Source organism: Phasianus colchicus, chromosome Z (genome assembly GCF_987193195.1).
Source record: "Phasianus colchicus chromosome Z, bPhaCol1.hap1.1, whole genome shotgun sequence".
NCBI lineage: Eukaryota > Metazoa > Chordata > Aves > Galliformes > Phasianidae > Phasianus > Phasianus colchicus.
The window spans coordinates 37100678-37116833 of NC_143476.1; the positions used below are offsets into that span (position 1 = coordinate 37100678).

Here is a 16156-nt window from a genome sequence, read left to right on the forward strand (position 1 = left end):
TACTCCCCACATGTTGGCTTCTCTCTTCTCTGCTTGTCCTGCGGTAGGCAGTGTTAGGAGCTGAGACCACGGGGTTGTCGTCTCCCCAGCACCTTCCCAGATGGTTGTCGTGGCCTTATCTTTAGATCTATCCGACAGCATGCCCACAGGCCCACAGGCAGCATGTGCGCAGCACCCACAGCATACTGCAGCAGCAGGTGCGGTAGCTTGTGCAGGACGGCACAGAAATAACTATCAGCAACTATCAAAAATAACTTCAGGGCTTGTGGGTGAAAATCAGGGATCGGTTCAGTAAAGTGCTTCTTGTGGTTGGGGTCTGCTAGAGGCTACCTGATCGGGGGAGCCTGCTGACGAGGCCTTCTTGCTTCAGTGCTGGAGATGTCGTGTTCGTGGGCTCTTGTCCTGATGGGGGAATTCAACCACCCAGGTCTCTGCTGAGATAGCAGCACAGCAGGTGGCAGACAATCCAGGGGATTCCCGGAGTCTGCTGAGGATTACTTCCTCGTCCAGGTACTAGGCAGACCGACCTGAGGTGAAGCCCTACTGGACCTGAAGCTCACCAGTGCAGAACTGAGTGTTAGAGAAGTTAAGATTGGAGGCAGCCTGAGCCGTCGTGGCCATGCCCTTTTGGAGTTTGTGATCTGGAGGAGTGCAGGCTTGGCAAAAAGCAGAGTCAGCACCCTGAACTTCAGGTGAGCAAAATTCCAGCTGCTCAAGGAAATGCTGAATGGGATTCCCTTGGGAACTGTCCTTAAGGGTATAGAAAGAGAATGCAGCTGGCAGCTCCTTAAGTACACCCTTCGGCCAGCGCAAGAGCTCTCCATCCCCCAGCAGAAGAAACGGAGCAGAGGAGACGGACAACCAGCATGACTGAGCAAGGACCTGCAGCTAAAACTGATAGAGAAAAGAGAAATGTACAGGAAATGAGTGCAGGGTTGTGTAGCCTGGGAAGAATATAGGAACGCTGTCTGCATGTGTAGAGATAAGATTGGGAAAGCCAAGGCATCAGTGGAACTGAACTTGGCAAGGGATGTGAAAAATAACAGGAAAGAGTTCTACAGGTATATAGGCAGGAGCAGACAGACCAAGGAGAGTGTTCCCCCTGTAATAGATGAGGATGGAAAAGTGGCTTCCTCAAACATGGAAAAATCTGAGGTGCTCAATAAGCGCTTTGCCTCAGTCTTCATGGGTGGTCAGGCTCCTCATGTCTGCCAGGACCTTGAACTTCTAGGTGTGGGTGAGAGAAGTGGATTCCGTCCCACTGTAACAACGGAATGAGTCCGAGACATCCTGATGAAACTGAAGGTATATAAGTCCATGGGGCCAGCTGATATCCACCCTAGGGTTCTGAGAGAGATGGCTGATGTGGGTGCCTAGCTGCTCCAAATCATGTTTGAAAAATCATGGCTGTCGGGCGAAATCCCCAGTGACTGGGAAAAGGGAAACGTTACTCCCATTTTTAAAAAAGGGAGAAAGGATGACTAGGGGAACTCCAGGCCGGTGAGCCTCACCTCTGTGCCTGGGAAGATCATGGAGCAGATCCTCCTAGTCACCGTGTTAAGGCACATAGGAGACAAAGAGGTGATGCGAGACAGCCAGCATCTTGGCTTCACCAAGGGCAGATCGTGCCTGACCAGTGTGGTGGCCTTCTGTGATGGAGTGACAGCAATCGGTGGATGGGGGAAGGGTGATGAATGTATCTTCCTAGACCTCTCCAAAGCCTTTGACATGGTCCCTCACCAAATCCTTCTCTCTAAATTGGAGAGGTATGGTTTTGAAAGGTGGACTATTCAATGGATTAAGAACTGGTCGGCTGGTCGCAGCCACAGGGTTGTGATCAATGGTTCTATGTCTGGGTGACAGCCAGTCCCAAGTGGTGGTTCTTGGGACTGGTGCTCTTCCCCACCTTTATCAGTGACACAGATGATGGCATCGAGTGCACCCTCAGCAAGTTTGCAGAAAACACCAAGCTGAGCAGAGCCATCAATCCGCTGGAGGGAAGAGAAGCCACCCAGGGAGACCTGGACAGGCTGGAGAAGTGGGCCCCCGTGAACCTCATGAGGTTCAACAAGGCTAAATGCAAGGTGTTGCCCTTGGGTTGGGGCAATCCCAGGTATTTCTATAGACTGGCGGAGGATCTCCTTGAGAGCAGCGCTGTGGAGAAGGACTTGGGGTTCTGGTGGACAAGAAGCTGAATGTGAGCCAGAAGTGTGCATTTACAGATTGGATGGCCAAGTATATCCTGGGCTGCATTAAAAAGGCGTGGCCAGCAGGAAGAGGGAGGTGATTGTCCTCTTCTACTCAACTCTTGTGAGGCCCCATCTGGAGTGCTGCGTCCAGGCCTGAGGACTCCAGCTGAAGAAAGTTGCAGTGGTCTTGAAGAGGGTCTAGAGTAGGACCACTAAGATGATCAGAAGGCTGAAGCACCTCTCCTATGAGGAAAGGTTGAGGGAACTGGGCTTGTTTAGCTTGGAGAAGAGAAGGCTCCAGGGAGACCTCATTGTGGCCTGCCAGTACTTGGATGGAGCATATAAACAGGAGAGGGAATGGCTGTTTGTGAGGAGGGACAGTGATAGGAGAAGAGGAAATGGTTCTTACCTGAGACAGGGGAGGTTTAGGTTAGATATTAGGAGGAAGTTTTTCACACCACAGAGGGTGGTGACACACTGGAACAAGTTGCCCAAGGAGGTTGTGGATGCCCCATCCCTGGAGGCATTCAAGGCCAGGCTGGATGTGTCTCTGGGCAGCCTGGTCTGGTGGTTGGCGACCCTGCACATAGTAGGGGGGTTGAAACTAGAAGATCATTGTGATCCTTCTCAACGCAGGCCATTCTATGATTCTATGATTCTGATTCTATGATTCTATGATTCTATGATTCTATGATTATTCTATGATTCTATTATTCTATGATGATTCTATGATTCTATGGTTCAGCTCACTCCCTGCCAACAAGGAGAAGCAGTTTATTATTGTATTGTTTTGTAACTTAATTGAAAGTTTATACACTTTCGCATTTTTTTTACCACCAAATTAAACACCTATAAACACCTCCAGCTGTTTATAGGAGGTAATATTTTCTAAATATTTCATGACTCTTGTTTGACTCCACTGCTCTCATCGTGAAGGTGCCACAGCACATTCCTGCCAAAGCGTCCTCAGGTCCAAGTAGGAAACTGGTGATTACCTCTGCAGCCTGCATGAAGAAGGAAAAGGATTACCCTGCAAAGTTTATGGCATAATGATGACGAACAATTCATTTCTTACCTATTTGATATATTCAGACATCATCTGATTGATTTGTGTTGTGTTTGTTTTTTTTTTTCAACTTCCCTTTTAAGAAGAATATGTTTTAGAGCAGAAAAGCCAGTATACTGACCCAGAGAGAAAATGTGTGTTAGACAGTTTTTTCTTAATACCTGCAGAATACAATCTTCCAGCAGTGGTTCTTTATCTGTGTCTTCTCCCTTATACTTTGCATTATTCATCATCTGCAAAGTCTTGCTTGAATAATCTGTATTTGGCAGCAGCAGATCCAAACACATGATTTTGCCAAAGAGACAACCAGTGAGACGTGCCAGATATGTTTAGTATATGTAGGACATTACTAGACAACTAAACAACTAGAATGAACCTGTTCAATTACAAACACTAAATTTCTTTTGTCCCACATGTCATCGAAGATCTATCAGACATAAGGTGTAGACCGTATGGGAGACTAGATTTTCAAAAAATATCAATTCTGCATTGATATGGGTTTTTCCTCTGCTGTATTTTTTTTTCCAATAGTTGCATTTATCTTGCTCATCCTGTATCCCATTCAGCTTTTCGTTTGAGGCTACACAGAATGAATGAACATGAATGAAGGTCTAGGAATTGTGGTTTTTTTCCAGAGTTTCTACTGTTCAGTGGTGGAGAAAAGCTCAAAAATGTGAGTAAAGTAATTGCTATGTGGTTCATGATTGTAAAATAAAGAGAAGGGAAGTCTCTACAGAGTGGACAAAGTGGTTTCTCAGGGTCCTTTCTCCTAAGATGAATTCAGCCATCTCCTGGATTTTGAATGCTTGATAAGACAGGCAGCATCTCACTATGACTTGACTTTGACACTTGAGAAAAAGTGGGGAGATGATGACTGCTGGAGATTATTAACTGGAATGCTGTCTTACCTGCCATTGAGCATCCTCACCTGTAATCATTCGCAGTTTAAAAATACCTCTTCATGAGGCTACTGCACATTCCTATACCTCCTACTCTGCACAATATGCTTCTTGCGGGATTGGTCTCCAAGGATGAATTCATTTAGTTCACTGAGCCTGCAGACTGGATTTTTCCCTGCAGTTTTTAGGAGTCTTGATGTCATGATCCCAGAACAACTCTACACCATCTAGTACCACTGCAGCCTTCCACAGAAACTGTGCCATTTAAAGAGGGATTAGCAACTTCTGATTTCAAACACAGATCTCCCAGGCCTACAGTCATGATGGTGCAGGCCAGGTATGAATTAGGTGAATTACCTCGAGCTGTTAATTCTAGCACTGTCTCCTTCCTAGTAATTAATGGGAAGGAGGGAAGAGATGTTCTCCAGACTCCTGCTGTGAGGTATGAGTTGGCTTACCCGGGAGTAGAAGAGGTCCCTGCCCTCATGAATATGGGCTCAGCGGAAGTGAGGACTCCAGGCCATGTGAGTAGTTTGTTATGCAGCATGCTATGTTCTACTCGATCACTAATGAAAGAAAAGGTTTAGGGCTGGAGCCTGGGAATAAGCCAGAATCAGTAAAGGTGTCACAGCTCAACCACAACAAGGTGATTCTGCAGAAGGAGATAAGGAAGAATTATCCAGTACTGTGCTTCAGTTATGAGCCACAAACTTCTAGAACATGTTGCAGTATTCAACAGCAATTGTTTTAAAAAAACTTAGTCCTAGGATTTTCCATCACAGTGGAAAACGTCGTTTGCTCCATATCCACCTCCAATCATAGAGATTCCTGGTCTGGGACTTTTCTTGAGTCACAGTGCCAAACACTCCTTCCCTTGAGTGGGAAATTCTTATTGAGCTTTGCAAGGCCTGATCCCATGGCTGGGATATTCCTCAATAGAAGATGAACAATAGCCCTAAGAGCACTGAAGGCTTCTATGTGAGCTGAAGATGAAGTCTGGAGGAGGTTTTCTTTCTCTCCATTCTACTAGCTGCATCAATACTCTATTGAAATAAAGATAGAAGATTTGTTTGATTCAAGTTTTAACTTTACAGACATGGTTGAAATCACATCCCTCATACCCAGATAGCTTGGATATAACACCTGTTGTCTTTACAGAGGCCAGGAACCAGCCCAAATGAGAACCATTCCCTCAGTATCCATCAAAGAAATAAATGCATTTAAGGGGTGGTGTGCAGAACTAACACGAACTTGCACCCATGGATCTGATCTGAAAACCTGGTCCTTGCAAGGAGATCAGTGGCAATGGACTTCTGAGGGGTGCAGCAGCACCTGGCATAAGCAAAGATAAAGTTGATAATAACAGAAGGGAATATTTCTGTGTACTTGAGGTGCAGTGGGGCCCAAATTTGAAAAAAGAATTCAGTGCATTCAGTCATTCAAACACTTAGATATGTTCCTTCCAAAGTCCTATTGTATTTCCGTATGTTGGACTTAATGATTCCTATGGGTCTTTTCCAACTTGGGATGTTCTATGATTCTATGATTATTTTTTATTCCAAACCCACTACCGAACAAAAACTTAGAATAGCTATTACACACACTGCATTATCTTATTTTCAGTCTTCCATGAATGCAATCAAGCCCTAGGCTATACTGTATATTAAACTATGGCTTGGCATACTCCCTCCTCCCTATATTTTTCCTTATTTTGCTGATGCTGCAAGATTTTTTCCCACTGGAATCTTATTATTTTTAATTAAAATAAATAGTTGCAATGTATCCTTTCTCAAATAATGTAGACTATCTAAAGAATGCTGGAGCAGATGTGGTAATTCACTTCCTTCTAAAATCTCCATCATAGTTGATGCATTCCTTGGGCCACTTCTGAGATTCTTTCTAGTCTAGTACTTCTCCCTTTGAACATTTTGCTCTACTTCCTCCATTTGTTCCTTCCTTAGGATTTATCCGGCTGACTTTCCAAGTACAGAGTTACAGTGCATAAGACATCTCCTAGGAAGTAGTCTGCATTGCCACAATCATTCTGCCCTTATGCTGGAGCCCATCTGAAGCACTGACAAATACCAGAGGGATCTACCACTGTGGGACATGTCCAAGAGGTGACATCAGGTTGAAGGATTTTCCTCTCTCTCCTGTATACCTTCAATATGCTGTTGGCAAAAGTATTTCAAGTAACTAACAATACTCTCCCTATCTTCTCCAAATGAAGAGAGGTATTGCATGACACCATAGACAATAAGTAATGTAAACCACAACAGCTATCTTGACAGATATTTTCATTGATATACTCAAGAACTGCTCATATTCAATCTCCCATTTCTTGACAATACCATTCATTCAGTAGTAACATGTGAGTCCCATATCAACATCTCCTGGCTTTCTGACAACTCACGCCTGCAAGCCAGTTACAGGCTTCCATATCCCATTTTGATATCATTCTATATAGTATGACATCCAATTGCAGGCAAAAAATGCACACACTCCAGTGATGTCAAGACGATGTTTGGATCATCTGGCAGTGACAGTAGTTGACATTACTCAACCTTTCATACAATGCAGGTGATAATATCAGGCCTTCTATTTCCCTAAATAATCAAATAATCTTTTTTCTTCTAGCAAATATGAAATGAATGTATCAGGTGAATGCACAGTTTTCATCTCTGCTAACCAACTCCCATATTACGTATGAAACAATGGCAACAGAAAAGCTCTAAGACACTTGTTTGCACAGCTGATATGAAGCTGTGCAGTTCAGCTAGGAAAGGTTTAAGGCAAACTGAAAATATCCTTACCATAGGTTGCCATGAAACCTAGAATCGTTGAATGATTTTTTTGAAGTAGAAACCAGTCTGACTTTACTCAAACATGGGCCTGATCTCAAAGAAACAGGTTGTGCTCTTTTCAAAGCATAAACTACTTCTTGTGTTGCTGAGATGGAAAAAAAATTAGATGTGGCTTGTTGTTTACTAAGATTTCCTAAAACATTTTGTGTTGTCTAAAGTAAAATTAGTTCTGATTGTCTAGGCAAAACTAGTAAGAAACCTGGGCGTGTAGAAATCATAAAGTTGAAGTAATTGCTGACTACTATACGCTGCATTACAACACAAAATGCTGAAAACAAGGCTTTTTTAAGCGATTAGCAACATTCACTTCAATTACAATTCTGTGTCACTGAAAGCTTTGTCTGGGAATTTCCAGAGAATTCTGAATGGAAGTTGTGACACTAAAGACTATTATAGGTAGAAGAGTGTCTGGCTAGAGCCTATATTAGCAGTCTTAATGCACAAAAAACCAAGGAGCCGGTGGGATGAATGACAAGCAGTGAGGAAGCTGGCAGAAGTGGGTTGCTGAACTGATATCTAACATCTGTGAAAAGTCATCAAGAACAGGAAAGATGTCTGAAGACGGGAAGATAGCCAAAAAACTCATGATGCTTGTTCTTCATCTGCAAATGCAATCAGCACAGGCCATGTGCTTATTCTGCCCACTTTGCAGCGGAAAAGTGCAATTCCGTTGCAGAATGACCATGCTGAGGATCCAAGTCAGAGTCAGGTTGGTCTTCTGACTGGCTCTGCAGACATTCAGTCACAGGTGCTGTGCCTGCCCAAGAACTGCCCAGGCACACCCTCTCTCTTGCTGTCCTGAAAGAATTGGTCTCATGGATATGCTAGGAATTAGGCCAGGATCCTAGCCAAGAGCTAGCGGGGCTCATTGAGAGGGCTTGAAAGTAGGTAGGAAGGGCAAAGGGGATGCAATGAGGCTTGCTATGGTAGAGCAAGTAGTCTGCGGTTTTATACTAGATCCAATGGGGGAGAGAGTCAAGTGCGGTGGGACAAAGAAACACTTAGGGTTGCTGTCACACCAGGAGATTGCGGTGAAAAACCTCCAAACTGTCCTGTAGGATCTTGTGGGAAGTCCACAGAGGAGGGAATTTTGCTGACCCCTTGTCCAAAACCTTCTCATGTCCCTCTAGGAGGCAGTGAGGGAAAACTTCAGATTTCTTTTGGAGGTTTGAGGGAAGGCCCTTCTAGAGAGGAAGTGTGCCAGAAAGCCCAGCTGAAGTGCCTTTCTACTAAAGCACACAGCATGGGAAATAAGCAGGAGGAAGAGTTGGAAGCCATGATGTGCTTGGGAAATAATGATCTGGTTGCTACCAGGGAAACGTGGTGGGACAAATCTCATGACAGGTGTACGGTGATTGAGGGCTGCAGGTTCTTTAGAAGGGATAGACAGCGTAGGAGGGGAGGGGGTGTTGCCCTCTATGTTAGGAAGTGAACAGATTGTGAAGAGCTGTGTCTGAGTGACAGCCATGACCAGGTTGAGAGCTGACATGGAGTTATCTCTAGATCTGTGTTTGTGACAGGGGCAGCAGGCCCCTAAAAAAAAAGGCGGGGAGAGGATAAAAGAATTGAAGGCCTGTGGCTGGTCTGCCTGGCCCTGTGACTAATGAGGCAGCAGACTTGCGGGCAACGGTAGGCAGTTATTAGATGGGTCTAACAAAGAAAAATAACAGAAATGGCAATGATCTGAGGAGGAACGTTAGTTTACTAAATCCAAAAAAATCAAACACAATGAGAGCGTCAGGAGCCAAAGCCTTACGCTGTACACTGCAGAGGGAACCACGTGCTTCTCTGCTGCAGAACCAAGAGAATCCGCGAGAGGCAGAGAGCTGTGCCAGGGCCTCACTGCCCTCCGAGTGAGGAATTCCCCCTCGCAGTTCACCAGACCTCCTCTTCTCTCAGGTCAAAACCTTGCCCTGTCACCATCAGGCCATGCAAAGTCGGTCAGCACACACACACTAGAAACGCAGGCTGTGCTGTTGACCCGCAGACCTTTATTAGACTCTGTGCTGCGACGTCCCAGCGCGGGCGCGGTGCAAAAGGCCTGAGGGAGGCCATCCTTGCTCCCTGCTGATGGCAGCACCGGGCCCCTCACCCCGTGCTGCCCATAGGAGCCACCGCCCTGCCACGCCCTCAGCCCCGTGAGGCGGTGACCGTGATGTCACAGTGGTGGCCATTGTGACCCGCGGGGCTGGGAACAGAGCAAAGGCTGCCGGGCTGGGGCCCTGCTCATTGCGGCCTGGTGAGGCGCGGAGAGAGCAGGGACTTTCTTGACTCTCTTGTTTCTCGCCGTCGATGCCGATTATGTCTGAAAGGAAGGAGGAGGCCCCCAACTCTGGGGAGCCAGGTGAGAGCCCCAGCTTGCACTGTGGCTGCCCGCTGGAGCTGCTGGGCCTGCAATGCCCCCTTTCCCTTCACCCCCTCCAGCCCTGCCCCTCAGCCGGCACGGCAGGCACGGAGCAGGCCCTGGGGACGGCCCCCAGGAACTCCCGGCCCTGCCAGGTGCTCACCGCTGCTCACGGTTGCTCTCTCCTTCCTCTCCAGTGTGCGTGCTGTGCCGCCGGGCACAGGTGAACCCGGACATCTGTGGGCGGATGTCTGCCAGCGGTGGGCTCTGCGCCCACGAATTCTGCTTGGTGAGTTCCCGCAAGGGCTAGGGCTCCTGCCAGGGATGCTCCCTTCCTTTCCGGCCTCACGAGATCCCGCTCTTTTCTCTCCTACAGTTCTTTGCCAATGGCCTTTTGGAATGGAGATACCCAGTGGGGGGAATTTTTGGCTTCCCCATTGGCGCCATCCAGCGCACAGTCCAGCTGGCAGAACAGAAGGTGAGGACCTGAATGGAACGGGGAGCTTGGTGCCGGCAGAGGCTCGCACCGGCTTCGCCTGGACCCAGAGAAAGCGATCGCGGCCCTTCCAGCCGGCTCCGGGACAAAGTCCCACCACAGCAGACGAGCCTCGTCTGCCAGGCAGCTCTGCGGAGTGTGAGGCAGCGGTGCCCACACCCTGCGCCCTGCCTGGAGAAGTGAGGCCGGCCGTGGAGCCCCCGAGCCCACCGCTAACGGGGGCTGCTCTGCTCTTTCCAGCACTGCTTTGTCTGTGGTGAGAGCGGAGCTGCCATCAGCTGCGCGGAGACAGGCTGCGAGCGCAGCTTCCATCTGCCCTGCGCCGAGGACGGGGAATGCGTCACGCAGTACTTTGGGCAGCACAGGTAGGGGGGCTGTCAGCAGCAGCCAAGCTGCCGTCCCTCCCTGTTGCTCCAGGGAGGAACCCGCAGCGACACCTTCCAGCCTCCTGCCAGAGACAGAGCCCGGGCCTGGCGCTCTTTCCTGGTCCTCTGCCCTCCTCACAGCACTTCTCACCATGCCCATCCCTTCTGTCCTCCTGTCCAGGTCCTTCTGCTGGGAGCATCGCCCTCGGCAGGCAGCGGAGGCAGCTCCATCGCAGAACACCATCTGCGTCATCTGCCTGGAGCCCGTGGGGGACAGCACGTCCTACCACACCATGGTGTGCCCGGTGTGCAAACAGGCCTGGTTCCACCGGGGCTGCATCAGGGTAGGAGTCCTCTCTTCACCCCGTGGGCACGGCCAGTGCTCAGCAGCAGCCAGCCCCGCTCACGCTCACGCTTGTGCTTCTCCTACAGAAACACGCCCTGCACGCTGCCACCATGCGCTTCTTCTGCCCCGTCTGCGGAGGAAAAACACGATTCCGCTCCCAAATGACCACGCTGGGGATCCAAATCCCAGTCAGGTTGGTGTCCTTCTGCCCGGCTACGCAGACACTCGGGCACAGGTGCTGTGCCTGCCCAGGAACTGCCCCTAGCCCTGGCAGGCCATCCTGCGAGCACTGGTCTCAGCTTCATGGAGAAGCTGGGAATGAGCTCAACGGGCATGAGCAGAGATGCCCTGAATCTGCCTCATGCCTGGGGCACCCGGGACTCATCAGATTCCCCCTCTCCTCTGGCAGACGACCATCCTGGTGGGACGATGCAGCATACCAGCTGCTGCAAGAAAGGCACAGCCGCTGTGATGCCACAAAGTGCCTTTACCTAAGAGGCAGGGAGACGGCACAGGAAAAGGGGTGAGTGACCTCCACAGTCCTCTGGGGCTCTGCGTGGGATCTCGGCCTCACCACAAGCTTGGAGGTGTCCTTGGAGCAAGGACAGAGCACCAGAGCCACGCCGGCTGCTCCCTGCCTTGGCGTGCTTTGTCCTCACACCCACAATCCGTTTGCTTCCCCAGGTTCTGGCAGCTGTTCATCTGCAACTCCTGTGGATCACAAGGCACACACTGGAGCTGCTCCTTCTGGGCCATTGACAGAAATGGCTGGGAGTGCGACACCTGCGCTGGTGCGGGCACCGGTAAGAGGCACAGAGCCGCGTGCTGCGGGACTGGGGCCGGGCAAGGCCTGGCAGCGAGTGCTCAGAGTGGCCTTGCCACAGTCTCTCTGCCCTGGGGCTGCATGTTCATCCTGCTGAGCTTCCTGTCTCCCCTTACAGCCTCCCGCACCAACTCCGAGTTTGCCAGCCCCAGCACTTCCAGCCAGGAAGTACCGGTGCCTTCCCCCGTCTTCACAGGACCTGAAGACATCAGCTCTGGTCCTGCTACACAGGCAGCATCCAGCTCATCCTGCAACTCCCAGCTGCCTGAGCTCAGTGCCCAGCCCACAGTGCCGGAGACCGAGCAGAGCACCCGCTCACATCCATCTGAGGAGCGGGACACATCTCAGCAGCGCCGAGGACGTGGCGGGAGAAGAGGGGCACCAGCTGCAGGCGCTGAGACCTGCTCCCAGAGCCCCACCAGACGGGGGACCACGCGGTCCTCCAGAACCTCCCGCGCACCTGCGGCCACAAATCGTCCCAAGCAGAGGGAAAGCGGCCGCACAAGAAGCCGCTCCCCATTGCGAGGCCGGGCCTCGGGCTCCCAGAGACGGCCCCGAAGACAACGTGGTGGGAGCCATGCAACACCCCGAGGTGCTCAGAGCAGCACCCGCACCTCGGCCAGACCAACACCATCAAGGTCCTCGAGGGCTTCCCCGCTGCCTGCACGCAGGAGACAACAACCCAGGCAACGAGGGCGGGCCCGCACTCGAAGCCGATCCCCAGTGGGGCGTCGTGCTTCAACTTCCCGCAGCCGGCCCCGACGAGGCCGTGGGAGCCGGTCCAGGCAGCGCGGACCAGCCCGGGCACGAAGCCGCTCCCGGGCAAACCACCAGAGAAGACGGCCCCACAGCCAGTCCCGAAGACGGCGCTGATGCAGCCGTGTCCCATCCCCAGGTGATGGCTGTGGTCCCAAGCGGCAGAGGAAATCAACCTTCAAGAGAGTCCACTCATACCACCTTCATCTTTCAGTGGACCAGCCCGGGCACAAAGCCGCTCCCGGGTCCAACATCAGAGAAGACGCCCCCACAACCCAAACTCCCAAAGACAGCGCGGAAACACCCATGTCCCATCCCCGCGTGACGGTTGTGATTCCATCTTTCAAAAAAAAATACACCTTTAACATACTCCCCACATGTTGGCTTCTCTCTTCTCTGCTTGTCCTGCGGTAGGCAGTGTTAGGAGCTGAGACCACGGGGTTGTCGTCTCCCCAGCACCTTCCCAGATGGTTGTCGTGGCCTTATCTTTAGATCTATCCGACAGCATGCCCACAGGCCCACAGGCAGCATGTGCGCAGCACCCACAGCATACTGCAGCAGCAGGTGCGGTAGCTTGTGCAGGACGGCACAGAAATAACTATCAGCAACTATCAAAAATAACTTCAGGGCTTGTGGGTGAAAATCAGGGATCGGTTCAGTAAAGTGCTTCTTGTGGTTGGGGTCTGCTAGAGGCTACCTGATCGGGGGAGCCTGCTGACGAGGCCTTCTTGCTTCAGTGCTGGAGATGTCGTGTTCGTGGGCTCTTGTCCTGATGGGGGAATTCAACCACCCAGATCTCTGCTGAGATAGCAGCACAGCAGGTGGCAGACAATCCAGGGGATTCCTGGAGTCTGCTGAGGATTACTTCCTCGTCCAGGTACTAGGCAGACCGACCTGAGGTGAAGCCCTACTGGACCTGAAGCTCACCAGTGCAGAACTGAGTGTTAGAGAAGTTAAGATTGGAGGCAGCCTGAGCCGTCGTGGCCATGCCCTTTTGGAGTTTGTGATCTGGAGGAGTGCAGGCTTGGCAAAAAGCAGAGTCAGCACCCTGAACTTCAGGTGAGCAAAATTCCAGCTGCTCAAGGAAATGCTGAATGGGATTCCCTTGGGAACTGTCCTTAAGGGTATAGAAAGAGAATGCAGCTGGCAGCTCCTTAAGTACACCCTTCGGCCAGCGCAAGAGCTCTCCATCCCCCAGCAGAAGAAACGGAGCAGAGGAGACGGACAACCAGCATGACTGAGCAAGGACCTGCAGCTAAAACTGATAGAGAAAAGAGAAATGTACAGGAAATGAGTGCAGGGTTGTGTAGCCTGGGAAGAATATAGGAACGCTGTCTGCATGTGTAGAGATAAGATTGGGAAAGCCAAGGCATCAGTGGAACTGAACTTGGCAAGGGATGTGAAAAATAACAGGAAAGAGTTCTACAGGTATATAGGCAGGAGCAGACAGACCAAGGAGAGTGTTCCCCCTGTAATAGATGAGGATGGAAAAGTGGCTTCCTCAAACATGGAAAAATCTGAGGTGCTCAATAAGCGCTTTGCCTCAGTCTTCATGGGTGGTCAGGCTCCTCATGTCTGCCAGGACCTTGAACTTCTAGGTGTGGGTGAGAGAAGTGGATTCCGTCCCACTGTAACAACGGAATGAGTCCGAGACATCCTGATGAAACTGAAGGTATATAAGTCCATGGGGCCAGCTGATATCCACCCTAGGGTTCTGAGAGAGATGGCTGATGTGGGTGCCTAGCTGCTCCAAATCATGTTTGAAAAATCATGGCTGTCGGGCGAAATCCCCAGTGACTGGGAAAAGGGAAACGTTACTCCCATTTTTAAAAAAGGGAGAAAGGATGACTAGGGGAACTCCAGGCCGGTGAGCCTCACCTCTGTGCCTGGGAAGATCATGGAGCAGATCCTCCTAGTCACCGTGTTAAGGCACATAGGAGACAAAGAGGTGATGCGAGACAGCCAGCATCTTGGCTTCACCAAGGGCAGATCGTGCCTGACCAGTGTGGTGGCCTTCTGTGATGGAGTGACAGCAATCGGTGGATGGGGGAAGGGTGATGAATGTATCTTCCTAGACCTCTCCAAAGCCTTTGACATGGTCCCTCACCAAATCCTTCTCTCTAAATTGGAGAGGTATGGTTTTGAAAGGTGGACTATTCAATGGATTAAGAACTGGTCGGCTGGTCGCAGCCACAGGGTTGTGATCAATGGTTCTATGTCTGGGTGACAGCCAGTCCCAAGTGGTGGTTCTTGGGACTGGTGCTCTTCCCCACCTTTATCAGTGACACAGATGATGGCATCGAGTGCACCCTCAGCAAGTTTGCAGAAAACACCAAGCTGAGCAGAGCCATCAATCCGCTGGAGGGAAGAGAAGCCACCCAGGGAGACCTGGACAGGCTGGAGAAGTGGGCCCCCGTGAACCTCATGAGGTTCAACAAGGCTAAATGCAAGGTGTTGCCCTTGGGTTGGGGCAATCCCAGGTATTTCTATAGACTGGCGGAGGATCTCCTTGAGAGCAGCGCTGTGGAGAAGGACTTGGGGTTCTGGTGGACAAGAAGCTGAATGTGAGCCAGAAGTGTGCATTTACAGATTGGATGGCCAAGTATATCCTGGGCTGCATTAAAAAGGCGTGGCCAGCAGGAAGAGGGAGGTGATTGTCCTCTTCTACTCAACTCTTGTGAGGCCCCATCTGGAGTGCTGCGTCCAGGCCTGAGGACTCCAGCTGAAGAAAGTTGCAGTGGTCTTGAAGAGGGTCTAGAGTAGGACCACTAAGATGATCAGAAGGCTGAAGCACCTCTCCTATGAGGAAAGGTTGAGGGAACTGGGCTTGTTTAGCTTGGAGAAGAGAAGGCTCCAGGGAGACCTCATTGTGGCCTGCCAGTACTTGGATGGAGCATATAAACAGGAGAGGGAATGGCTGTTTGTGAGGAGGGACAGTGATAGGAGAAGAGGAAATGGTTCTTACCTGAGACAGGGGAGGTTTAGGTTAGATATTAGGAGGAAGTTTTTCACACCACAGAGGGTGGTGACACACTGGAACAAGTTGCCCAAGGAGGTTGTGGATGCCCCATCCCTGGAGGCATTCAAGGCCAGGCTGGATGTGTCTCTGGGCAGCCTGGTCTGGTGGTTGGCGACCCTGCACATAGTAGGGGGGTTGAAACTAGAAGATCATTGTGATCCTTCTCAACGCAGGCCATTCTATGATTCTATGATTCTGATTCTATGATTCTATGATTCTATGATTCTATGATTATTCTATGATTCTATTATTCTATGATGATTCTATGATTCTATGGTTCAGCTCACTCCCTGCCAACAAGGAGAAGCAGTTTATTATTGTATTGTTTTGTAACTTAATTGAAAGTTTATACACTTTCGCATTTTTTTTACCACCAAATTAAACACCTATAAACACCTCCAGCTGTTTATAGGAGGTAATATTTTCTAAATATTTCATGACTCTTGTTTGACTCCACTGCTCTCATCGTGAAGGTGCCACAGCACATTCCTGCCAAAGCGTCCTCAGGTCCAAGTAGGAAACTGGTGATTACCTCTGCAGCCTGCATGAAGAAGGAAAAGGATTACCCTGCAAAGTTTATGGCATAATGATGACGAACAATTCATTTCTTACCTATTTGATATATTCAGACATCATCTGATTGATTTGTGTTGTGTTTGTTTTTTTTTTTCAACTTCCCTTTTAAGAAGAATATGTTTTAGAGCAGAAAAGCCAGTATACTGACCCAGAGAGAAAATGTGTGTTAGACAGTTTTTTCTTAATACCTGCAGAATACAATCTTCCAGCAGTGGTTCTTTATCTGTGTCTTCTCCCTTATACTTTGCATTATTCATCATCTGCAAAGTCTTGCTTGAATAATCTGTATTTGGCAGCAGCAGATCCAAACACATGATTTTGCCAAAGAGACAACCAGTGAGACGTGCCAGATATGTTTAGTATATGTAGGACATTACTAGACAACTAAACAACTAGAATGAACCTGTTCAATT

General features: G+C 49.8%; 1 protein-coding gene across 1 annotated transcript; it reads left to right on the forward strand.

Moving 5' to 3' along the window:
* The first annotated feature begins 6640 nt into the window (after positions 1-6640).
* LOC149912866 (uncharacterized) lies at positions 6641-12334 on the forward strand. The gene is made up of 8 exons (XM_090132089.1): positions 6641-9362; positions 9560-9651; positions 9739-9840; positions 10099-10223; positions 10405-10567; positions 10656-10762; positions 10979-11092; positions 11254-12334. The coding sequence occupies exons 1-8, from the start codon at positions 9311-9313 to the stop codon at positions 12263-12265; spliced, it is 1767 nt and encodes a 588-aa protein (XP_089988215.1). The 5' UTR covers positions 6641-9310; the 3' UTR covers positions 12266-12334.
* Positions 12335-16156: the final 3822 nt, after the last annotated feature.

What these genes read in the sequence shown, in the direction of transcription:
- LOC149912866 (XM_090132089.1), top strand. Translation starts at nt 9,311, where the DNA reads ATGCCGATTATGTCTGAAAGGAAGGAGGAGGCCCCCAACTCTGGGGAG. An exon ending in CAGTACTTTGGGCAGCACAG is followed by an intron (nt 10,224 to 10,404) that starts GTAGGGGGGCTG and finishes CCTCCTGTCCAG; the next exon opens with GTCCTTCTGCTGGGAGCATC. An exon ending in TCCACCGGGGCTGCATCAGG is followed by an intron (nt 10,568 to 10,655) that starts GTAGGAGTCCTC and finishes CTTCTCCTACAG; the next exon opens with AAACACGCCCTGCACGCTGC.